At 52.7% G+C, this 24,723-nt stretch overlaps 1 protein-coding gene across 4 annotated transcripts; it reads right to left on the reverse strand.

The window, feature by feature from the left end:
* Positions 1-260: 260 nt before the first annotated feature.
* On the reverse strand, positions 261-23,229 carry LOC104064745 (bMERB domain-containing protein 1). Of its 4 annotated transcripts, none has more exons than XM_054083695.1 (7): positions 23,097-23,229; positions 16,112-16,232; positions 10,390-10,463; positions 4,250-4,364; positions 4,043-4,116; positions 3,249-3,404; positions 261-2,637 (listed from the first exon to the last, which is right to left on the reverse strand). In XM_054083695.1, exons 1-6 carry the CDS (start codon positions 23,164-23,166, stop codon positions 3,286-3,288), a joined length of 573 nt encoding a protein of 190 aa, XP_053939670.1. In that variant the 5' UTR covers positions 23,167-23,229; the 3' UTR covers positions 261-2,637; positions 3,249-3,285. The 4 variants fall into 4 exon arrangements, with proteins under 4 accessions (XP_053939670.1, XP_053939669.1, XP_053939672.1 ...); XM_054083696.1 differs by having other exon boundaries at positions 2,518-2,637; positions 3,244-3,404; XM_054083694.1 differs by lacking the exon at positions 3,249-3,404.
* Between the last annotated feature and the right edge of the window lie 1,494 nt (positions 23,230-24,723).

The raw sequence follows: 24,723 nt of genomic DNA on the forward strand, positions 1-24,723 counted from the left end.
ATACAAGGCCAACAGCCAGAAAGGGCAGGGTGGGACATGTCACTGCAGCAGCAGCTCTCTGCTCCGGCAGTAGCAGGAACTCCAAAATCCAGCCTGATTGTTCAGGATTTCATTTCTATTCCACTTAAACCACGCTGCCGTGACACAGCCTCAGATACCTGTCTGCAAAGGTCCAAGGCAGGGAAGAATAGCTACGAAGCAACCTTCCAACAGACATTTATTTGTTTGGATGGAAATCAATGCACATGAAACAGCGTCGCTCCCGTGTGCTGTGCACCTTTGCCATCAGTTCAAATATAGACCAAACAGTATCCTGTGACCAGGACAGCAGCCTGCCTCCTTCTCCAGGACCAGCCACACCAACACTGCCAGCAAACACCAAACCAACCAGTACAGGACCTTGCCCATCTCCCCCAGCCATCCTCCCAGCCTGCCCAGCAGGTGGAGTCTGGGTCCTAGAGCCCCGTGGGGAGGAGGTAGGGATGCATCTGGGGAGCAAGTTTTAAAACAAGGGCCCTTCCTTGCCTTTGGCTCCCTCTCAGACCAACCAAACTGCTCATTTATTCAGCCTTCCCAAGAAGACCCTGGGAAAGGCAAGGATGGTGAAGAGGGTCTTCTACGTCTTGAGCCCTTGGTCTGTGTGGATCAAAGCGGACACCTTTATTGCACCAGGTGTGTGACTGCAGAGTGACCAAGAAAAGCAGCCACTGAACAGGTTCTGGAAAAGCAGGGAGTGAGAGTGGCCCAAGCTGTCCCATCAACTTTAGGATGGATGTTACCGCTGATGGCCTGTCACCCTTTGTGGCTGACCAGACACTGATGCGTAGAACACCTTACTCCATTACAAAGGGTTGGCGAAGAAGAGAGGAGCTCTCCATGACTTAATTTGCCTCTGTGATTGACAGGGTGCTCCCTCTAACCCGCAGCTAAGCCTTCCTCAAGCAAGGAGAGCACCAGGAACTGGCAGGTTGTGGCTGTAGGACGCTGTAGGACATTAACAACAAGCATCACAAAGGAAGCAAGAGTCAGACTGAGACCACCGAAGTCAACTCAGAGATGAGACAAACCAAAGCAGGGTCAATTTACTAGACACAACCAAGTGCCACGTCAGCCCATTCGTGCCTTGCACCCTGGTCTGTGACTGTGCAGAGAGACTGGTTTAGTTTGTAGACTTTTCTGGCTGCTGGTAAGAACCACAGGAGGAGATTGCTCAGGAAGGACAAGTGAGTGGAAACCCCCCTTGCAAAGGAGAGATGAGAGGTTCCTACACACTGGGTTTTCTGGCAGTGCTGATAAAGAAATACAGGAGGATCTAGGACCTGCTTATGGCACTGCACAGGGAAGGATCCCACCTGCATTGTGCTTTATAAAGACGTATGTGCTACCAGGTGCCATGGAAAGAGACAGATGGGTTGTGACCATCTCACTTGCACGGACATACCCAATAGTGACCCAGGGAGGAACACCATCTCAAGACCTTTCAGCAAGACGCAGCAGGACTGAAGAATCAGCATTTTGGCCAGAAAGCAACCAGAGCTCTTGGGCAACTACCCAAATGAAAGCCCACTCCAGGAAGCTCAGTGAAACCATAACATCCTACAGGACATAAGTACAGGCAAGGTGGATGCAAGAGTCCTTCACACCCAGCAAGAAAGAGAGCCTCCATCCTGCCACAATGCACATTACCAGCTCTGGCTGTGCCACCTCGATGTGAGTGGATGCTCAGAAAGGACAACAGGAACTCAGACACTGGGTGACCTCAGGGGGCCATCAGTCTTTCGCACAGGATTTTACGTCCAGCTCTTGGTGCCGAACCCAAAGATGTTGCTGGGGCACTAGAGGGCAGGACTGAATGCCCTCTTGGCAACGAGAATGTCTCTCACCTGCAGTCTCCATCTTCTGCTACTTGTCCGGTCTTCTGTTTGGTTTAATTTTCCTCTGTATGTTGCCCTGTTCTTATGAATTTTTCTCCTTTTCTCTTTTGCTCTAATTTTCCCAATTTTCTTGGAGCTGAAAACGGAACCCAGTAATAGTGAGGTGAAGAAAGTAACTCATCTGCCCAGAGTACAACACACCAGGTCTGTGCTAACTTCACAAGATAACTTCACAAGAAGTAGCCCTTCATTCAGGCGACTCTGAGGACTGCCCAGAGTTTTGCTCAGCTCTACCCAGAGCCATGGGGCACCTTGCTATAAAAACAGCACAAACAAAACGAAACCCAGACCAAAGACATTCTCCAGCAAGTGTCCTCAGGAATCATCTCAGAGAGACTCACAAGGTGGCACAAGGCTGAGGATGAGACATCATCCGTGGCCATGGCATGCCTTGGATGGTGGAGCACAATGTTCTCCAGACAGGTCCCAGTGCTTCTTTTATTAATCTGTCCCCTTTGTCACGGACTCGCTTGCCACTGCTGCACACAACTCTTCCAAGCTGAACTCAGGTGGGATTCAGTGTTTGTTAATGCCATGGAGGAGATGACCACTGATGTGGCACCAAGGACACATGCCATCATTCAAGCTTGCAGCAGCCTGCTTGAGAAATGTCTTCGGTGGTGGCACTGCAGTGGGAAGCACGAACAATGGCGGGAGGCTGAAAGTCTCAGAGGAGAGCAGATTGTGGACTCTGGCTGGAGACCTGGAGAGGGAAGGCAAGAGATAGTAAACCGTAGGTTGCAACCATGGGATCCTCTTGGTGCCTCCCTTCTCCAATGGCTAGAGAGCCAATCCTGCTTTATAGAGTGCCTAATGCTAATGAGACTACCTCTTGGGTGTCGGGTCACCTGCCACAATGGAACTCTCCAGCAATATTAAGGATGAGATATATCCTCCTCCAGGGACTACAATCCACTGAACCTCCATTACCATCATCTTCCTCTTACATAGTGCTTGTCACACATGCTTTCAGTTGGGACATAGCACTCAGCTTTGGCCTTGCTCATCACCTACTGCGTGAAGCTCGGGCAGGAAGGAACTTGGGAGCTCAGAGGGCAGGTGTTTTCAGCTTCTTGCCATGACCACTGATGCTTCCCTTCCAGCTCAGCCCTGAGGACTTGGTGGGGCTCCAGCACTTCTGCCCAGTGGCATCCCCTCAGAGCAGGGCTGCAGCCTTGTGGTCCCTCATGCCGCATGCCTGCAGCACGCGTCCGAGACATCAGTGCTCACCCACCCTGTATAGGCATGTGGCCATTTCAGCATCCCAAGGAAGCCCCTCTTGCCCAGCGCGGCTTCCCAGGACACATACGCTACCATGGTCATGTCCTGTGCAGAGGGGCTGAGGGCTGGCCTACATGATGGAGCAGGTGAAGCCACAGCACTCCTTGAGCAGGGTGAGCCCCGTTTTGGTCATGTACGGTGCGGAGGTTTGCTGCCCTCTGGAAGTCATTTTCTTCTCTTTGATAGGAGCTATGGAAAGAGGAATTGGTGTCTGTCTGGTGATAAGGGCATAGGTCCATTGCTGCTTCTTAGACCTCCTTTCAGAGCTAAGACCCACTGCTGGGCATGAGCCCCTGCATCCAGGAGACACATCACCATGTGTGCGTCATGGGTGTCCACAAGGAGGACACAGCACAGGGACCCTGGGCTGGAAATGTCTCCCACCATGCTGAGGAGGTGTTCCTTCAGCAATGATGAAGGCACATGGAAGAGGGTGGCCCGTCATCAGAGGCCATGAAGAGAGGAGGACTGGATGGATACCACAAATTGTGACCTTAGGCAGTGGTGGGATGAAACATAAGGAGCTGATTGGAAAGGGTCAGATGAAGTACATCAGCTGTAAAAGGACACCTACCCATCCCCATTCTCATAGGACATGGTAGCTGGGAAATGTCAGGAGGGAAATGGAAGCAGAATTCAGGATTCCACAATGGGATCTCAAGCACCATCAGCCCCTGCCTGCTGTTTCCTGATACGTTCAGGTGGTCTCCAGGTAAGATTTCATTGCCCCATGCAGAGCAATGAAATCTTGAAGACAGAGTGCTTAGGAAAGGGCAGAAACTACCAGAGAAGTTCAATGCAAGGAATAAAACTCATCAACCACCTACTTGCTTTCTGGAGGTAGCTTTTGGAGAGCTTGCTTTGCAGAAACTCTGCCATTTCCTTGTCTTCTTCCCTTTCCCTGTGAAAAAAGAGATTGGTTATCACTCAGGAAAGGAGCAGCAAGGCACCCAGAAGCATCTGACAAGGCATGACACGGACCAGAGAACAGGCTAATCTGTCCTCAGTGCAAGGTATAAATTGCACCCAGCTACCTGAGCCTCTCAAACTCCACATCGTCCACCAGGAAATCCCGTGTTTCCACAAGCTTGTGTATCTGCTGTACAAGCTCCTCTTCCCTCTGCTTCTCCTCGTTGGACTTCTCATTCTCTGCAACATAGGGAACACATTTAAAACACCAACTGAAACCATCCCACCCATGCCGAGGCCAAGATTGCCCTGCTCCTGCTCCACTCAGGGGCAGATGTAAGACTGGGGGTAAAAGCCAATCCAAAGTAAGCACTTGGATGCAGATACAGGCTGGTAAACAAGCAGCAATCTCATCGCAAACCACCTTGGCTGGGAGGAGACAGGTCTGGTGTCACCAAACTTTGAATTTTTAGCTTCACCCCAAAACTTCATGGGGATGAGCACTGCAAGATGAAACTGCCAGCTTTGCAGAGCAGACAATGGGTTTCTCAACAGGGTGAACTCTCTGGTGAGAAACCACCATGATCCCCCCAGGGCCTTTAATGCTGAATAGGCTGGGTAGCATCTCCACGTGAGCTCAGAAATGTCAGACTCAGATGCCATCCTTCCAGCCCAGCAGGACCTGCTCTGCCCGCAGAGGCTCAGCAGGGTGGGAAGTGAGAGAGGAGGACAGGGGGCACCGCAGAGATCGCAGACCCCACCGCAGGTTACACCAGGGAAGCCTCGCGCCTTTCTGGCTCTTCTGTCCTGCACAGTTGCTGACACCTTTTATTCTATTAAAAATAACCAAATATTCCAAGATGTCCCTGTAAAGTTTGCTTCTTCCTTTGCCTTAAACATTTGTGTCTGAGGGCTGCCCATTTGTGCCCTTGTTTTGTGGTGCAGCACCAGGCGTCCCCAAGGATGGATCTCGGGATGTCACCTGAGGTCCTGGTCTGCGGTCCAGGTTCAGTGGGACCCCTCCACCCCTGGCCGGGCTCCTGGTCCTGACGCAATGGGGGAGAGATGCAGGGGCGGGTGCTGACCCCCTCCTCCCTCTGGGGCGCCCGGGCTGGACCCTCCCGAAGGAGCTGCTGCACACACAGGTGAGACCCCGACATGTGCTGGTGGGGCAGGGACAGGCCTGAGAGAAGAACTGACAAGGAGCCATGGGGCTTTCTCTCACCCACAGCTCTGATGGTGGGAAATAATTGACCAGGGAAGTGATTCTACCCCTATTCTCAGCACTAGTGAGGCTGCATCTCGAATCCTGTGTTCAATTTGGGGCCTCTCACTACAAAAAGGACACTAAGGTCCTGGAGTGCAACAAGAGAAGAGCAATGAAGCTGTTGAAGGTGCTGGAGAACCAGCCTTAAGAGGAGCAGCTGAGGGAGCTGGAGTTGTTTAGCCTGGAAAAGACAAGGCTGAGGGGAGACCTTATTGCTCTCTACAACTGCACGAAAGGAGGTTGCAGAGAGGTGCCATTCCCACACCAAGACAAGGATGACCAGAAGTGTCTGACAGGCTATTTGAATGCATTAGTCTTGGTTAGAATCATAGAACCGTGAAATGGTTTGGATTGGAATGGACCTCAAAGCCCATCCAGTTCAATCCCCCCCGCCATGCACAGGGACACCTCCCACTGGATCAGGTAGCTCCAAGCCCCATCTAACCTAGCCTTGAACACCTCCAGGGATGGGGCAGCCACAACTTCTCTGTGCAACCTGGGCCAGGGCACCCCCATCCTCACAAGAAAACATTTCTTCCTAAGATCTCCTTTCATGTCAATCTCCCCTCTTTCAGCTGAAGACCACTCCCCTTGTTCTATCCCTGCTCTCCCTGATCAAGAGCCCCTCCACAGCTTTCTTGAAGCCCCTGTCAGTACTGGAGGGCTGTCAGCTGAAACCCCAGACTAAGTCACTGTTAGCACAGCAGGACCCACTTGTGCCACTTACCTTTGAGCAGTGAGATATTAAAGGCCTGGGAAGCTCTCACATCACTATGAAGTCCTGTCTTACATAAATTGGTACATAATGGTCAGTGGGATTTGTGAAGATGATAGAGATTGGGCTAAGGGGTGTTAAATATAACTGGAGAGCTATCTTAGGTGGAAGCTACATTTGTCTGTGCTGCAGCTGTTTAATCCCTTTTCTGAATTCAACACCCAGCACCAAAATCAAGCCAGCAGAGAATGGATCAATCTCCAGTCCTCTTTCAGCTAAATAAAAATGCAGCAAAATTCACATTATGGAGCAAACCCCGTAGGCTGGGTCTCAGCAGTCGCCTAAACTATGTATTGATTTGTAGTTTAAAGTTGGCTATCTAATTGATCAGAGGAGGTGATGCATAGGTCTGGGTAGGAGGAACTTCTCATTATCATCACATTAGCACTGGCCCAGGTTGCCCAGAGAAATGGTGGCTGCCCCATCCCTGGAGGTGTTCAAGGGCAGGTTGGATGGGGCTTGGAGCAACCTGATCCAGTGGGAGGTGTCCCTGCCCATGGCAGGGGTTGCAACTGGATGGGCTTTGAGATCTCTTCTAACTGAAACCACTCTATGTTGTTAGAAACATCCCCAGCAAACAAAGCTTTCTCCTGTAATTTTGGTGTTGGGCAGGGAGTGAGGTTCCTGGCAGAGAAAGCTGATCTGGACTGAGGTCTGAGCCACAGCCATTGGTCTCCTACCATGAAGACTTAAAGCAAAGTCACTTGGCTGTGGGTGCTGTCTCTGTGCAGCAGCTCTCACCTGCCTGGTGGGAACAGGAACACTTTACAGAGTCATTTGGATACCTTACAAGTCAGAACCGTCAGGCAGTGCCCAACCACACCAGCTGTTTGGAGTTCATTAACCATCTGCATTCCTTAATGTCAGTCAGTTAACATACCCACTGTATAAACACGGCACTTCTTTTCCCAACATGCTGATGTCAGAGACCATCACGACCACGATTAGTCTGGTGGGATTTCAAGCCACAGGTCTGGCTGAGCTGTGAGTAAGCACTGACGTGTCTGAATCTTTACCCAAACCAAAGTTCAATGCCCATTGTTATGATTGCTCTGCTGTCACAGCCTCACAACACCAGCGATTTGCAGGATTTTTCCAGCGCAGTCTGATTTGAGCCAAGATATGAAGGAGGCAAAAAGAGCATCCCTGGTGGAAGCAGCATTTCTCCTCTCAGGGCTAGAAATGAAAGACCAAAGCGGATCAAGAAAAGCCAGCCTCATCTCTCCAGCTTCAGAAAAGGCCAAGTTTATCTCTGGTCCTGAGTCATCATTTAGGTCAAATCTCTTTTTATGAGCAAGAAAGTGTTTGAATTTAAAAGCCCATAGGAGATTCAGGGCTACATTTGGCAAGCAGCTCCCATTTTTATGGCAGAATCCTCCCCTCTCCTGTCTGAACTTCCCTCTGGCTGCAGCCACGTTGTATTAAACTGATCAAGACCTGCATATTAAGCGGCAGTTGGGCTCTAACTGCATGCTGAAGATTCACCAGCTCACACATAGCACAGCGAGGGGGTCGAGGCTTCTTGCCACTCTTGGCTTTGAGACAACCTTGGGTGCAGAACAGATGTGCACAGCTGGTGTCCCATCTGCATCCTGGCATCACCCGCTGCTAGACACTCATTAGTCTTAGTGAGTGCAGCATCTTCAGAGACACTTCTGGTGGAAATAACTGAGATCCAAATCTTAATGCTTGGATGGGTTTAGATAGTCATGGAATCATAGAATGGGTTGGGTTGGAAAAGATCTTAAAACCCACCCAGTCCCAACCCCTGCCATGGGCAGGGACACCTCCCACTGGATCAGATTGCTCCAAGCCCCAACCAGCCTCGCCATGAACCCCTCCAGGGATGGGGCAGCCACCACTGCTCTGGGCAACCTGGGCCAGGGCCTCCCCACCCTCACAGCAAAACATTTCTTCCTAATATCTCATCTCAATCTCCCCCCTTTCAACCTCAGACTATTCCCCTCATCCCACCCCTGCACTGCCTGATCCAGAGCCCCTCCCACCAGCACCCCATGTCCTTCTCCCCAGGGCTGCTCCTAATCCATCCTCTGCCCACCCTGTATTTGTGATTGGGATTGCCCTGACCCAGGTGCAGGGATAAACCTCCTGTCTGACTCCCAAAACCACACAAAAGTCCTTACTAGAGGCCAAATGGAGACACCCTAGGAGGAGACATAGCCTTAAGAACAATCACAGAATCACAGAATCACAGAATCACAAGGTTGGAAAGGACCCATTGGATCATCGAGTCCAACCGTTCCTAACACTCCCTAAACCATGTCCCTCAGCACTTCATCCACCCGTTCCTTAAACACCTCCAGGGAAGGCGACTCGACCACCTCCCTGGGCAGCCTGTTCCAGTACCCAATGACTCTTACTGTGAAGAATTTTTTTCTGATATCCAACCTGAACCTCCCCTGACGGAGCTTCAGGCCATTCCCTCTAGTCCTGTCCCCTGTCACTTGGGAGAAGAGGCCAGCTCCCTCCTCTCCACAACCTCCTTTCAGGTAGTTGTAGAGAGTAATAAGGTCTCCCCTCAGCCTCCTCTTCTCCAGGCTAAACAACCCCAGCTCTCTCAGCCGCTCCTCATAAGACTTGTTCTCCAGCCCCCTCACCAGCTTTGTTGCTCTTCTCTGGACGCGCTCCAGAGCCTCAACATCCTTCTTGTGGTGAGGGGCCCAGAACTGAACACAGTATTCGAGGTGCGGTCTCACCAGTGCCGAGTACAGAGGGAGAATAACCTCCCTGGACCTGCTGGTGACCCCATTTCTGATACAAGCCAAGATGCCATTGGCCTTCTTGGCCACCTGGGCACACTGCTGGCTCATGTTCAGTCGGCTGTCAACCAGCACCCCCAGGTCCTTCTCTTCTGTGCAGCTCTCCAGCCATTCTTCCCCCAGTCTGTAGCGCTGCATAGGGTTGTTGTGCCCCAAGTGCAGGACCCGGCATTTGGTCTTGTTAAACCTCATCCCATTGGCCTCGGCCCAGCAGTCCAGCCTGTTCAGATCCCTTTGCAGAGCCTCCCTACCCTCCAGCAGGTCGACACTTCCTCCCAGCTTAGTGTCATCTGCAAACTTGCTGAGGGTGCACTCAATGCCTTCATCCAGGTCATTGATAAAGATATTGAACAGAGCTGGACCCAGTACTGAGCCCTGAGGAACTCCACTTGTGACTGGCCTCCAGCTGGAGTTAACTCCATTGACCACCACTCTCTGGGCCCGGCCATCCAACCAGTTTTCAACCCAGGAGAGTGTGCGCCTGTCCAGGCCAGAGGCTGACAGTTTCTGCAGCAGAATGCTGTGAGAAACTGTGTCAAAGGCTTGGTGGACACAGCTTGTGGGGAAGACTTTCTTGCTGAGACTCATTCAAATCCTGAGCTGCTTGGCGTGTGCTGCCTTCATTTCAATATTTTCTGAGGGAGATCCTTTAGAGAAACAATGTTTGGCCTTTCCTGAACTACGAAGGGACAAGTGTGGCTCTGGCTGTGACAGGGACATGGAGCATCACTGGTCATAGTAAGAGAGGGGACAAAAGCAGGACTTCATCCCACCTGAACTTTTCACATATGTTGCCCTGGACTCTTTGCCTCTTTTCAACATCCTGAATGGTGAAATCACCTAAATCGAGGACATCACTGACCTGACATCTGCTGAGCACCCATTCTGCCCTGGCTGCAACCAGGAATCCTGCCCTAGCAGGTGCCATCTGCCCCGTTGCTGACACACATTTCTGATGTGGCCACAGCAAGAATTCACTGCTTTTCATGTAGCTGGGACCTTTGAAGGCATGTCCCCTCCTGCTGCCTCCAAAGGGGCCCCTTTGTGGTGTGGTCTGACAATGTTCCCTGGTTCGCTTCTCAACTCATCTGAGGATCCTTCTCGGGGTATGTAACAGTGAACCAGCGTTCACCGCCACCTAACTCAGCTCCTGTGGTCCCCTCACACCAGACCAATGTTCTTCCTCAAAGCACTCCTATTTCTTCTCTTTTTCTTTTTTCCTGTGCCCTTCAGTCCTGGCAGCACTACAAGCAGCGAAGCTCCCAGAAAAGATCTGAGGTAAGACCCAAGGAGCCACGCTTCTTGAAGCTCACACACTGCCTACAGCAGCAGCGAGAGAATCCCTGGGGTGGGAGCTGCTCAAGAGCTGCTTGTATTCCATGGAAACCTTTCTGCTGATTGCAGCAGCAGCACGTAGCTTTCTGAAGCTTTACAAAGCCTTACCTGGAAGGGCTATGAGTTCTTGAAGCTCCTTTTTCAGACGGCTGATTTCTTTGCAAAGCTGAATGTCATCCATCCTGCAAAGACACAAATGAAACCGCTGAGGGAAAGACTGCGAGAGGAAAGGTTTAAAACCTCCTGAGCAACACCCAGCCAACACTGGAAGGCGGATGCACTCAGTGCCTGTGGTAGGGAGCATGGATTTACCTGCTTTCCCATGGGAAACAGCAGCCTCCTTAATCTTAGAGCTTTTGCTGGAGGTTTTGTCACTGGTTGTTGAGAAAGGAAAAGTTTCATTGTGCTCACGACAATGAAGCCTCATTAAAACCTGGCACATCTGCCATGCAATAGCACCTGTGCTTCGTCTTCTCCCAGAAATAATCCCCAAACAGCAAAATCCAAACCCAAATGGAAGCTACTACCGCATGAAAAGACGCCTTTATGCTGCCTTTCTGCAGAATTAAGTTAGAAAAATAAAACACAACATGGGGACATGGGGGGAAATGTGCAAACTTTGCAGGTGTCCTCTGAGAAAGAAGATCATTTCACCAGGAGGAAAGTCTCAACTCCGGCAACCCCGAGAGAGCTGCCTCCGGGCTGCCCAGCCCCACCTGCCTTTTCAGCAGTTTCCATTGCATCAGCCTAGGACCAGCCTTGGCCAGCCACATCTCCAACCAAAGCATGATGAGACCAACCCATCTGACACTTCTGCTCCTGCTTTAAGACCTCCCTGGGCTCCTTACATATTCCCTCACTGGGAAGATTAGCAAAAGCCACTGCTGCTCTGATGTGGCATCCTGAGCCTCGACACAGTCCAGTTAACAAGCAGCCAGTGAAGAACCATTTCCTTGGCATTAAGGTACCCAGGAAATTAAGTTCTTGATCAGGGATTTTGGCTGTTGACTCTTTTGAAAAGAGTTTTTTAATGTCCCCATCTCTTGTGACAAGGAATTCAATCTCCGGGTCATGGCTGGACTGTTGAGCTAGGATTTAAGACGCTTCTCTTCCTTCTCCAGGCTTAACTTGGTGTGACAGAGCGACTCTGGTTAGACTATATCTGGCATCTCCACAGCTCTTGTTACCTGGCCTGAAGCTAAAAGAAGGTGTCCCCATCGAAAAATACCCTGATTTTCCAGGTGTAACATGCTGCCATGCCTCCAGGACCAGAAATAGCTCCATTGGTGCATCCATGAAACAACTCTTTCATTGACACACCAGTTCTCATGCTCTCAGTACACATCTTCCAGGAGCCCAGAGCCACCAATGGTACCAGAAAGCCCCATGGCAGAGGGTCTGCGCTCAGGCAGCAGATTCAAACGGTGCTAAGCAGCTCCACCAGCAGAAGAGGGGGTTCCAGTCATCACCCTGGGGTAGATGTTGACACTTTGACCAGAAGCATTTCCTTACGATAGTGCAACTAATCTGCTGATGTCCCAGGAACACCTCTGTCTAAGGGCTCCGTTGATGCATTCCTGCAGTCCTGGATGTTTCTGATAACAGATGTGGGCACTGATCCATGTGCTGGGAAAATACCTGGTGGCACAAACCTCTCCTGTCAATAGTGGATTTGGCCCTGTGCTGCCCTGTGCACAGTGCCAGGTCTACATGGGGTGGGATGGGATGGATTTGCTCCCATTCAACACCATGTTCAGAGCCAAGTTTCATGAAGAAACTGGTAAGCACCAACACCCGAGGGCAGAGTGGTCAGCCTCTCTGGATTGAGCCTCCAAGAGGGGCAGCATATCCAAATATTGACTACAACCCATTTTACACACAGACAGAAGCACTGTACATTCTCCTAAGCCCTACCAAGGCTCCCAGCGTCTTAGCACAAGCTTCCCAAGGTCGTCCAAGCCTTCCATACAGAAAGATTCCTTGGATGCTTTGCAGGGCACATGGGAAATCATCCAACCTGGAAGAGCACAACTGAGATACAGCAAGCTCCATGGCTATGAGCGACAGAAACCTTAATACAAGATCTGAACAGATAATATGTTTGACTCATGAGCTGGTGTCACCTTGAACAGATGTGCCTCTCGTTCTCATTGACGTGTGTGCTACTAAAAGCCCTGTTTGTATCTTCAATAATCCTGCTGGCCCTTCCACTGAGTCACACCGTCCACCCCTTCTGGGATGAGTCATATTTGCTGGAGCTATGCGAAGATGCAGCTTTGTCAGCTGGGCTGAGGATACCAGGAATATTCATTAGGGAAGAGAGAGTAAAGAGAATGATGAAGAGGGATCCTGCAAGACATTGCAGTAAGAGAAACATAGAATCATGGAACGGTTTGGGTTGGAAGGGAATTTAAAGCCCATCCAGTTCCACTCCTCTACCATGGGCAGGGACACCTCCCACTGGATCAGCCCCATACAACTTGGTCTTGAACCCCTCCAGGGATGGGGCAGCCACCACTGCTCTTCTTCCTAAAATCTCATCTCAATCTCCCCCCTTTCAACTTCAGACTATTCCCCTCATCCTATCCCTGCACTGCCTGATCCAGAGCCCCTTCCCAGATCCCCTGGAGCCCCTTTCATTACTGGAATCCGCTCTAAGGTCTCCCCAGACCTTCTCTTCTCTGGGCTGAACAACCCCAACTCTCTCAGCCTGCCCTCAGATTATCTCCCTGCCTTCCTCTGGACTCGCTCCAACAGCTCCATGAACATCCCAGGTGAGGAAGAAGACTTTCTTTTAGCTCTGTCAGATTTTTGCTCCATCTGACAGAGTCTTCATGTGTTTGGATTCCACACTAAGCAGATCCAGCGATGCCAATGTCTGAGAACCGCACATGAAGGACAGGGAGGTCTCTTTGTCCTTTCAGAGCCTGCTCATAGCCCTGTGGTGGCTGAGCCCTTAGCTCTTACAATGAGCAGTAGCGGAGAGGTTGGCACAGGACATGTGGGCAACAGGCTGATTGGCAGGAATACATTTATTAAAATTAAACAGTCAAACAATCACTGAAATATTATTAAAATTAAATTGGAAATTAATTCCGTAAAAACTGATAAAGAGAATAATAAATGGGCAATAATAAAAGTCCTCATTTCAATGGAACTTGGGAGAGATCGCAAAGACAAGCACCCAGAAGGCCCTCGGAGTCGAGATTACTTCTACCACTGGTGATAAAACTGACTGCAGCACCAGCCATAGTAGCCATGCTGCCCATTTCTGGCCACGGGGCACAGATCAGAGCAGTGGGAGAGTGAGGGGCAGAGCTGCATCTCCCACAGGAACTGCAAAACTTTCTTTTTGCTCTGTAAAAGGAGAAATATTGGGAGCTTCACTGTTTCCCACAACCCAGATGTTTCAGACATGTTGGAATGGTGACATTTCCGACGAGAAGAAAGCACTGATCACTATCGACTGACATACAGGTCACTCTGTTTGCCAGGGAGTTTGTACAACTCCCTGAGCATCACAGTGCAGCCAATCCTGATATCACATTGTTTTCCCTTTAAAGGGGGCTCCAAGAAAGCTGGGGAGGGCTTCTTGATCAGGGAGTGCAGGGATAGGATGAGGGGAAACGGTTTTCAGCTGAAAGAGGGGAGAGTGAGATGAGATCTTAGGAAGAAATGTTTTCCTGTGAGGGTGGGGAGGCCCTGGCCCAGGGTGCCCAGGGCAGTGGTGGCTGCCCCATCCCTGGAGGGGTTCCAGGCCAGGCTGGATGGGGCTTGGAGCCCCTGACCCAGTGGCAGTTGTCCCTGCCCATGGCAGGGGGGTTGGAACTAGATTGGCTTTGAGGTCCCTCCTAGTCCAAACCATCCCATGATTGGAAAAAAAAGCCCCTTGCATTCCCAAGTCCCCATCCGTTTCAACTCTGTCCTGCAGAATCCAGGTCTGGGATCCCTCTTCTCCAGCAGTGATGCTCAGGGAAGCCCTGAGCTTTCCCTGCCTTGCAGAGCCGTGCCTCTCGCCACTGCTGGGCTCCCCAAAGCAGATGCCTGAATTCCCCACAGCACCTCCAAACCTCTCAGACATGGAACCCTGGCATTTCCAAACTTCCAAGAGAACACTTTTGCACCCATAGCCACCCTGGTATATAGTTTCTGTCGGTGATTTCCTTTTGTTTTCCAAGGATAAGTCAAGGAAATAGACAAATATAGGATAAGAAAAAGTGAGAGATGCGAGCTTTGACAGCACCTGGGAGATTCAGGTACCCGTTGCTATGGAAAGCACGGAAGAACTACTCTTTTTATGATTTAAAAAAACCTTTTCAACAACATATCCAGAGGGAATTGTGCCTCAAAGAGGTCATCAGTCCAAAGCTGAGCCTCTAAATCCCAGTCCAGCTCACGCTTCTGCAGACAGCAATTTACACAGGCACTTCCAGGCTTTGGTGATCCCTGTAGTGCAGGTCCTAGTAGGGACCCAGACACATTAAAAAAGCAGCGTATCAAGCGCTGCGGCCCAGTAAATGTGAGTTTTGTCATCACCAGTGAAAAATCCCAGGCTTTGCGTTGACAGCATGGGAAATCAGGACAGGGCTGACAAGAGCAATTCAGCGTTATTAAAGGCTTGAGCAACCCAGACTATGAATGCTAGCCAATCCTTTTCTTTCCAGACCACAAAAACTCCAAATAAATCCAAGGAAAATGTTCTTTATCACCTTAAGTGGTGGTTAGTACCACCACAACACACTGGCAGTTTGATTGCCCTCTGTGTGAAAGGCCTGCAGATTTTGACTCAAAAGCTGCTTGGATTATTGAAATGCACGCTGGGAAAAATCCTTCCCTCCTCACCTGCCTGCACAGGTTGTGCTGGGAAAGAAGAGTGGGATGTGGTGTGGAGATGCACATCAGGCACCAATGCTGGTCCAGTCCCAAGGTCAGTCATAGAATCATAGAATTGTGGAACGGTTTGGCTTGAAAGGGACCTTAATGATCATCCGGTTCCATCCCCTGCCATGGGCAGGGACAACTGCCACTGGATCAGGGGCTCCAAGCCCCATCCCACCTGGCCTGGAACACCTCCAGGGATGGGGCAGCCACCACCGCTCTGGGCAACCTGGGCCAGGGCCTCCCCACCCCCACAGCAAAACATTTCTTCCTAAGAGCTCATCTCAATTTTCCCTCTTTCAACTTAAAACCGACCCCCTCATCTTGTCCCTGCACTCCCTAATCAAAAGCCCCTCCTCAGCTTTCCTGGAGCCCCTTTCAGCACTGGAAGCTGCTGTAAGGTCTCCCTGGAGCCTTCTCTTCTCCAGGCTGAACAACCCTAACTCTCCCAGCCACAGGATGGGGGAGGAAAGAAGGAGTTGGGAGGAGATGTAACAGTGCAACATGGAGAGTGTAAACTGTGAGGATAGGGCTGCTCAACAGCTGCAGGTCTGCGTGCTGGAGCAAAGCAGTATCTCCAGAGAGCAGCAATTTGCCACCAAACGTCAGGTCCCTGGCCAAGCCCAGCCTAAGAGCTTGAGGGAGAGCAAAGAGTGTGGACCTTTTGGGAAGACAGGGTGGTTGAATATGGGCACAGCTCATTGCAGTTAAACCCATGCCATAAACTGTTTGCACAGCTCAAACCATCAGTAGCATTTTTGTAACAGGGACCTCTTCAAGTTTCTTTCAAGAACAAGGCCAGAGCAGTGGGAGATGCTGTGCTTCCAGGTGGGAAACAAGGTGGGAAGTGCTCAGCTCATCCCTAGGGAAGATCCATGGTTGACTGGGCTGGCAGAAAACACGAAGGTGACCATGGGAAGGGAGGACAGTGCAGGAGGAGGCAAGTACTCACATGTACCGCAGCTCCGACTCCCTCCGCACCAGGATCTCCCTGATCCTCTCAATTTTGAAGAGCTCCCCTTCAATGTCATCAATGGTGGTGGTGGAGTCAGCCATGGAAACGATCTCGTCCTCTGAGAACAAAAAAAAAAGCAGTATTAACAAGCAGATGTGAAACGTGCTGAGGACAACAGGGACCACGGGACTGTCACGGGGCTCCCCCCTGCAAACCCCAGACCGACATAACCACCAAGCACCTGTATTTTTAAACTTGTTTTCAGGCCTCTTGCTACCCTCTTGCACCTGGCTGCTGCAAGAGGAGACCACCCAAAGAGCACATGGAAAGTCACTGACATTCAAGGGCATTAAGCTGCTGGCGACTGTGTTTTGCCTTTGTTTCTGCTTGGTGTGAGGCTGGGCACTGGAACGAGCCATCTCATTGCTGCGTTAGCAGCACAGCCAGTCCAGCTTGCTGAGCCCAGCTCCAAACACACATGCAATATTCATGAGGTGTCTGCATGAAAGAAGACCTCGGAGGCCAGTAGCCCACCTCATCTGAGCTTGCAGCTCTCTGAGCATTAGAAACGAGCATCATTTTGCCTGCTTGTGCTGGTTTTGCAGCACACGCTGCTCACACCAGTGTTGCGTACTGCTGAGAAAGCCCCAGGTTTCCAGGGGTTCTTCCCCTCTGCTGAACAGCAGGAGGCCAAGGGAAAGAAAGACTGCTGGAGAGGGCAGGAATCTCTCTTTTTCCAGAACCACACAAGCTTCACGCATCTCCAGCACACGAACAGACACCCTGAGACACGATCCTGTCCCGCAGTGCCAGGACCAAACACTGGGCCCTTATAGCACAGAGGACTCCTAAGGAGTTATGGAGGTGAAGCTCTCACAGCTGGCCTCTTTCCATCACAGGCTGGATGAAAATACCCCCATCCTTCTCAGGGGAAAAATGGCCCCATTGGTACCCAGTAAGGCAGTTTGGCTTCCTCACCTTCTGTACTGCCGAGTAACACCTCCATAACCCAGTTGGAGAAACTGAGACAGAGAAAGAGGAGGTCATTTGCTCAGGACAAGAAGCAAGTGACAATCCCAGGGATGGACAGGACAAGATCCCGGCAACCTTAACCCATTTCTCTGCCCCAATTTACACACAGATGTCCCTCTGATGTCCCACTCATTTACACAAGACCCTCACGCTGATTTACACGAGGACTCTGTGCTGATTCACACAGTGCCTGCAATCCTGCACATCCCACAGCAGCTCCCAGTCCATTTGATGGGGACAGCTGAGTTTTTGCTCCCAGGCCAGCTCCCACCTCCCCAGCCTGGTCTGGCTCTCAGAGACACATCACTGCTCTTGTTATCAGTGACACGCAGCAGCACATTTATCACACGCCAGTTAATCTGGCTCTTCTGTGATGAGCACACAGCTCAGGCTGGTGAAGAGGGGGAGGAGGCTCAGCAGCTACAGCAAAGCCAGGCTATGAGAAACATTAAAAACCACAGACACCAGGGGCAAATTCTGCTTCCTTTCAATCTCCACAGAAGACATCTCCCCTCTGAGACTTTGCCTTCTTGCAGCCCTCAGACTTCCCCATGCAGGGAGAGGGGAAAGCACAGCCAAGGAGTACCAGCTCTGGGAACAGGATTTTTCAGGCAGCCTAGGTCTGGGAACTGGAGTTGTCAGAAATGGAACATATAGCTTGGGGGTTCCAAACAGGACGCAGGCAGTGCTGAGTGTGACAGGTCAGGAAGGCATTAAGGCACAAGTCAAAACACTCTGTGCTCACTGAGCCTCTGCCCATCATCCAAAGCTGCTTTAGAAATCATTCTCAGAGCAAGGTATGTTTCTGAGGGTGCTGGCAGAGAAGGTTTAATAGCAGAAATACCAGTGACTGGGCATGACTGGTTTGAAGAATAGTTTTCCACTGTTTCTGACTTAGAAACTCACGAGGACTATTTGGAGATTATCTCCCACTTCCTCTAGCCACACAGGCCACATTTAGCCAACACCGGACTGCTGAATCCTTGACCATTCCACATTCTAAGCTGTCGGGATGCTCTCAGGAACGCGCGCCTGCTCAGGACAGAACAACAAATACAAGGGTTGGCCAATGTGTGAGGTTGGATGTGCTGCCTTCCACCAGCTTTTGCTCAATGCCTCTGCTGCAAATTAGCACAGAAACCCTCCCTTAGCCTGTTTCTATGGGCCGGAAGGAGGTTGCTAGGGTACCGGACTGTGGTTGCTACAGGACTAGGATGTGGTTGCTAGGGGACCACACTGTGGTTGCTGGGGGACTGGGATGCTGAGGTCCCTCGTCCCAGACATCCTGCTGCTCTGCTCCCACAGAGCTCCTCTTGCCTGGGATATTTTGCTGCACCTGCACCCAGTGTCACGAGCAGCTGGATCCATGCATGGGGATAAGCAGGACGTCCATGCACAGGGACAGGCAGGATCTCCCTGCAGACGACAGCAGGCACGCAGGTAATGACATGTGCAAAAGTGCAGGCGGTATGGCTGCTGTGTGCCTGTAGGCAGCCGCTCCCTGGGGTTCGGCTGTACTTCAGCACAGCTCTAAACCTGTCAGGGAAAAGCTGCATTGCTCCAACTGTGACCAGGTTAAAATGACAAGGCTGATTATTTCACAATAAACAAAGATACGAGCTTACTGCCACCTTCATTAGCCACGGACAAATGTAACCACTCCTAGGAGCACAGGGGTACGTCTAGGGGATGGCACTGTCACTCCTGGCCCGAGTGGGTGGGTGAATAACCCAGAATACCTTTGATCACTGGTGGCAGAAGTATTTGGTGGAGGTTATCAGCCAGCTGTTTCCCAGTGGGTGAGCACAAGCGATTGAAACAGGCGTCAGCAACATTTCTTCTCCCTCCTCATCCCAGTACCTCATTAGCAGAAGCCACCCCAGAAGGAGAGGTGAATCTTTGCCAGTGTACATGAAAGGAGGAAGTGGCAGAGCTGGGTTGCTCTTGGCCCCATGTGGGAAGAGGCACGGGCAGCTGCTCACAAGAGTGAGAAAGCTCCTGGCTCAGCTCTGATTGGGTTCCCATCAGAGACAGGGAATATGGTGTGGCTGGGACCAACCTGCCCAAGAGGAGCTGCCCTCATGCACACCCCCAAAGTCATCTTTCTATAGGACACTTCCCAGCAGCCTCCTTCTGCAGGTCAGGAGTATCCTATAAAATGGAGACAGTGTACAGGTCTACATCACGCAGCACAGCAATGGCTGCAGGACTTAAGCTGGAAGGTCTTCAATCCCTTGAGGCTTCGAGCAGCATGGTCAGGGTCATGGCACCCTGCATCCCTCAGGCAAGATGTGTCCTCAGGCATGCCACGGAATGTCTCACCAAAGCAATAAGTCCTGGACAAGAAGTTGTAAGAGTTGTCATGTGCCTGGAGCTGTCAGCAGCCCTGCTCTGCAGCAGCCACAAGGGATCCCTCTGGCTGTGTGTGTGTGCAGCTCCTGGCACTTCCAGCACCTCCAGAAACCTGTTAGACAGCCACAAAAGAGACCGGAGTTCAAGGGTAAGGTGACCTGGGATGACTTACAGGGAGTATTCCCAGAGATGCATCCCCTCTGCACCACCCACTGCTGTGAGCATGCTCCCCTGGTCACTTCCCGAGCACAAGCAGTGCAAGAGGCTGTGTGCGCTCAGCACTTTGCAGGATTGGCCTGAGATCTCCTGAGATACAGAGAAGAAGCAGAGGAAGAGCAGCCCCAGGAGAATTATCCTGCAAAATGGAGCCCTGGGACGGAGCACCTGGATAAAGGGACATGGAGATGCACCTCTGCACCAGACCCATCTGCTAAACCTCACAAGAGATCAGTGAATACACAGAGGTGACTCTTAGGAAGCTGAGAGCATGAGAAGATGAACTTGCTGAAGGATATTCCTTCCACTTGCCAGCATCTGCCCGGGACCACAGGTCACCATGCCAGGACCTGAACATCTGAGTGAGGGCATGGGCTGGAGCACAGGATGGATGAGGAGAGGCTGAGAAAAGCAGGCTGAAGGGCAGTTCAGACACCCTAACAGGTATCAGAAAGGTGGGGTCTCCACCTTTGGCCCAGGACCTCCTGGACAAGGCTGTGAGGAACCTGATCTAAGCCTGCTTTGAGCAAGGGGTTGAACTTCCTATCTCCAAAGGTCCCTCCTAATCCAAATTTCTCTGTGATTTCATGTAGTGAGACCAGTCTGTGACAACCAGTTGGGATACGCGTGGGTATTTCCTGCTAGCTCAAGAGATACTTTGTCCAGGCAGATGTGGGGTGATGCTGAGTTCCTAAACCCCAGCAGATAGCAGCATGGGCCAGATCCCAGCTTTCTTGAAACGGTGGTGAGACCATAGGGCACTGTGCACTCATGAACCTGTGTAATGGCAGTGACACCACACAGCAGGCATGCTTGGGAAGAACAGACACTTGGAGCTCATGAGGGATTAAAACCCAGCACATCCTGCAAACAGACAGCTGGGCAGGGCAGAAGATCTCACTGGAGACTGTTCTGCCAAAGCTGAGAATGGGATTTTATACATCCTGTCTAAGTGCCTGGCACCAGCGAGTACCTAAATGACGGATGTCCATTAAAGCTGCGGTCAAGCTTGCAGTCCTGAATCTCCCTTCAGGGATGGAGAGGAATTATGCCCATGTGCAGCCACGCTGCCCAGGGGTCCCTTTGCTCCCACAGCTGCACAGGCGACAGTGGAGCTGGACACAGAAATCAACTCCACGCTGCCCAACACCAGTCGGGACTCCCGACCGGTACCATTTCAACCCAGCAAAGCAAGGAGGGGGAGAAAGCTTCAATTTAAACTTTGAGATGCTCTAATCGTCACACATGGCCCAGGGGAAGCAAGTATGGTTAATGAGGAGTGTAATAGCCGGAGACTTCCACTCCATATGGCTTTGGTGCAAACATTTAGACAGCCAGCAGCAAATCTGAGATGAGTCACAGCAGCAACCAGTGCAGGCTTGAGTTTCAAGCAATTTACTTCATGATTAAAGTTGGCCAATTGATTGGCAGCCCCTTGGAGAGGGGGTCAGAGCTCTTCACTTGGACTCCATCCCAAGAGGCCTTTAACTCAGCGGTGTGCTTTTATCTGCCTCGGAAAACAGCATGGGCAAGGGGCATCCAGCCCATCAAAATGAGCTTCCCTGCTCCACAAGTTGAGCTCGTTAAGGAGAGCGATGGTAAAGCCCTGCCCAGCTCTAGGGCAGCCTGGTCAGAGATAGTGCAGCCCCTGCCACCCACACTGCCTGGCAGGATATGAGCCTGGACATGAGCCTGCTGGTCCCAGAGGACAGCATTATACCCTGATGGAGAGATCACGGCTACCAGCAGCCTGGAAACCACAGCACTGTCTCCTTGCCCATGCTCCAGCTGCCTCTCTTCTAAACCAGGGAGGAACGTGCAGCCCTGCCTCACTGCAGCCAGGAGGGATCCTTCTGTCTGTGTTTGTGAAGCCTCTGGCACAGCCAGCACTTGTGGGACCACGTTAGACAGCCACAAAAGAGACCACAGTTCAGGGGTGAGGTACCTTGAGATGACTTTGGGGGTATCCCCAGGGGTGCAGCCCCTCTGCAACACCCACTGCTGTGACCACGCTCCCCTGGTCACCTCCTGAGCACGAGCAGGGCAAGAGGCTGTGTGCACTCAGCGCTTTACAGGGTTGGCCTGAGATTTCCTGGGGTGCTGGTGGCAAACAGCAGAGCAGTAATCAAAACCCAGACACTGACCACTGTCACACTGTTGCCCAGCCTGAGGGTCCCCCATGAGCTGGGAGTTTATGGCGCTGCATTGACCCAACCAACATTACAGCCACCACAACCCTGCTCGCACGCACTCAAGGAGAATGCCTGGGTTGTACCCAGCGCCCCGAGCCCAGCAAATGTTTGTCCGTTCTCTGGACCATCCTGATGCCGGCCAACTGCTGGGAGCACGGGATCTAGGTGATGGAAGTCCTCAGATCCCACCCAGGGCAGAACGTCCACATAGACACTCTTCCCGGGTAGGAGAGGTGAGGCAGGATATAGGATACACATTGCTGTGCTGGAAGGCACAAAGGAGAGAGACTAAAACTTTGGGCAGCTCAGCAGGGAGCTGAGCAGCTTCACAGGCAACACCCACACACAGTAGTACCAAGCAGCATGCTGGAGTTTGCTCTATCCCTCTTTCCATGCCTTTCCAGCCATCCCTATCCCACCACGTGCAGGGATCTAAGGGGGAGCAGAAAGGAATGAGGAAGGGGAGATGAGAAAAGGGGCTGCAGAAGCCTCCCCTCCCCGGGACGTTGCACTGAGTCCAGCACTGAGCCCCCTCCTCCTACCCCAAGGCTGGGGACTCTTGCCCACTCTGCCCAGTTTCATACTAGAGGAACTGGTCAGAAAGGGAAAAAGGCAGTGGAGGACAGGGTGGGCACCCCGGTCTCCCAGTCACAGCCATGCCCACAACCAGACAGGATAGCACAGTGGCTCCGTGTCTCACCGAGCAGCACGAGCCCGATGGCAGGCTCCATCCCTCCTTCCAGCGGTTCTTTCCTTCCAGCCACCCACACCTTCCCTCCATCCTTTCTCCCCTCCAGCCACCCCTCCTCCCACGCAGCCCCGTATCTCCTTCCTTCCTCTCCTCCATCCACACCTTCCCTCTCTCCATTCACTCCTCTTTCTCACCCAGCCCTTCCCTCCCTCCACCCTCTCCTCCATCCCCTCTCCCCTCTGTCCCCCCACGCAGCCCCTTCTCTCGGTCCTTCCCCTCCTCCACCCACCATCCACACCCTCCCACACTCCATTCCCTCCTCTCCCCCATCCAGCCCTTCCCTCCCTCCCTCCTCTCCCCTCTCCCCCGTCCCCCCACCCCTCCTGCCCCACTCCCGGGGCCGGTACCGAGCAGTTCGGAGCCCGAACCCGCCGGTTCCCCGCGGCCGCTCCGGGATGGAGGCGGGGCCGCGGTTGGGATGCGCCCCTGCCCCGCTCACCTGGCCCCGCGGCCGGCCGGCGGGCGGGCTGCAGCGACCCGTGCCGCGCCGGGCTCCGCCCGCCCTGCATGCTCCGCGCCTCTCTCTTCCGTTCCGCGCCTCTCCCCTCCGTTCCGCGCCTCTCTCCGCTCGGCTCTGCCGGGGCGGGGGGGCTCCAGCGGCTCCGCTCCGCGCCCCCTGCCGGCCGCCGTCCCCCGAGCCCCCCCGCGGTCCCTGCCCCCCCCCCCCCCCCCCCCGAGCCCCCGGGTGCCCCCACGCCCTCTCCGCAGCCCCTGGGACCCCCGGGTCCCCCTGTGCTCCCGGAGCTCCTGGAGCCACTGAGTCCCTCCGAGTCCCCCCCAACCTCTGGGACCCCCCGCAATCCTGAACTCCTGAGTGCCCCCGTGCCCCCTTCGAAGCCCCTGGGACCCCCTGGTCCCCCTGCGCCCCTGGAGCCCCCTGGGACCCCTCGCTACCCCCAAGAGTACCCCGAGCCTCTGGGTCCCACGGAGCCCCTGCTTCCCTCACAATCCCACATCCTCGGGTCCCATCCCCCCACCCCCCACCCCGTGACCCCGAGCCCCCAGGTCCCCCTGCACTCCTGGAGCCCCTGGGTCCCTCCAAGCCCTTGGGTCTCACCCTTGCCCCCCTTTAACCTCGAGCCCACCCCGGGTCCCCCTGTGCCCCCGGAGCCCCTGCGTGCACCCACCGCATCCCCTGAGCCCTGAGTCCTCCCATAGCCCGGGGGAGGACCCAGGGTTCCCCCCCTGCCCCTCACTGCCCCTGGGTCCCCCGCTGTCCCCTGAGCCCTCTGAAGCCCCCGCGGTTCCTGGACCCCCTGTGTCCCCCCTCCGCCAGAGGGGACACACTTCTCTGCTGGGACACAGTTTCTGTGCTTGGACATGCCTGATGGTGACACTGATGTCTCCACACTGGCTGTGTGCACGAGCACAGGTCCAAGGCCAGGCCCAGGGACATCCCATCTTCACAAGGGGCTCAGGAAACACTTCGGTGCCACAGAGTCACTAGGCCGGAGAGCAGCAGGGGTGACAGCAGCAGGGAGCAAAGGGCCAGGCCTGGGCAGCCACTCTTGGGCTCTGCCCTCTCATCCTCCCTCCCAGCCATCCTCCCACCGGGCTGGCAGGAACGGTGGTAGGAGTTGATAGTCAATGCAATGAGATGAGCCAAACAGAGGCACGGCAGCAGTAAGGATGTGTTCGGAGCATCACTTCTTGCATGGAAATACCAGACTGTGGTATCTGTTAGTACCGTGCAGCAGCATCCACTCTCGCTCCCCCTCTCCCCAGTGACACAGGCTGCCAGGCTAATAATTACTGGCATAAAACTGAACAAAATCTTGGAATTCCCATCTCTAAAAACCAGAGAGGAGCTGCTGACTTTTAATCTGGTCCAGCATTTTAAACCAGAACACATGCAATGGAGACGATGCTTCATTAATTGAGGATAACTGTGGAATATAAACAAAATGAGGAGACAAAACCTAAGAGACTGTGCATTTTAAAAAAGGGAATGGGGGAAGTTTGCATCTCTGCCCCTTTCAGCACTGGAAGCTGCTCTAAGGTCTCCATGGAGCCTTGTCTTCTCCACAAAATGCGTGTCAAACCATGAATCATAGCACTAAATTGCC

Source organism: Cuculus canorus, chromosome 18 (assembly GCF_017976375.1).
Source record: "Cuculus canorus isolate bCucCan1 chromosome 18, bCucCan1.pri, whole genome shotgun sequence".
Taxonomy (NCBI): Eukaryota; Metazoa; Chordata; class Aves; order Cuculiformes; family Cuculidae; genus Cuculus; species Cuculus canorus.

What these genes read in the sequence shown, in the direction of transcription:
- LOC104064745 (XM_054083694.1), bottom strand. Translation starts at nt 23,166, where the DNA reads ATGCAGGGCGGGCGGAGCCCGGCGCGGCACGGGTCGCTGCAGCCCGCC. An exon ending in GAGTCGGAGCTGCGGTACAT is followed by an intron (nt 10,464 to 16,111) that starts GTGAGTACTTGC and finishes GTGTCTTTGCAG; the next exon opens with GATGGATGACATTCAGCTTT. An exon ending in AAGCTACCTCCAGAAAGCAA is followed by an intron (nt 2,638 to 4,042) that starts GTAGGTGGTTGA and finishes TTCCCTCTCCAG; the next exon opens with GTCTCCAGCCAGAGTCCACA.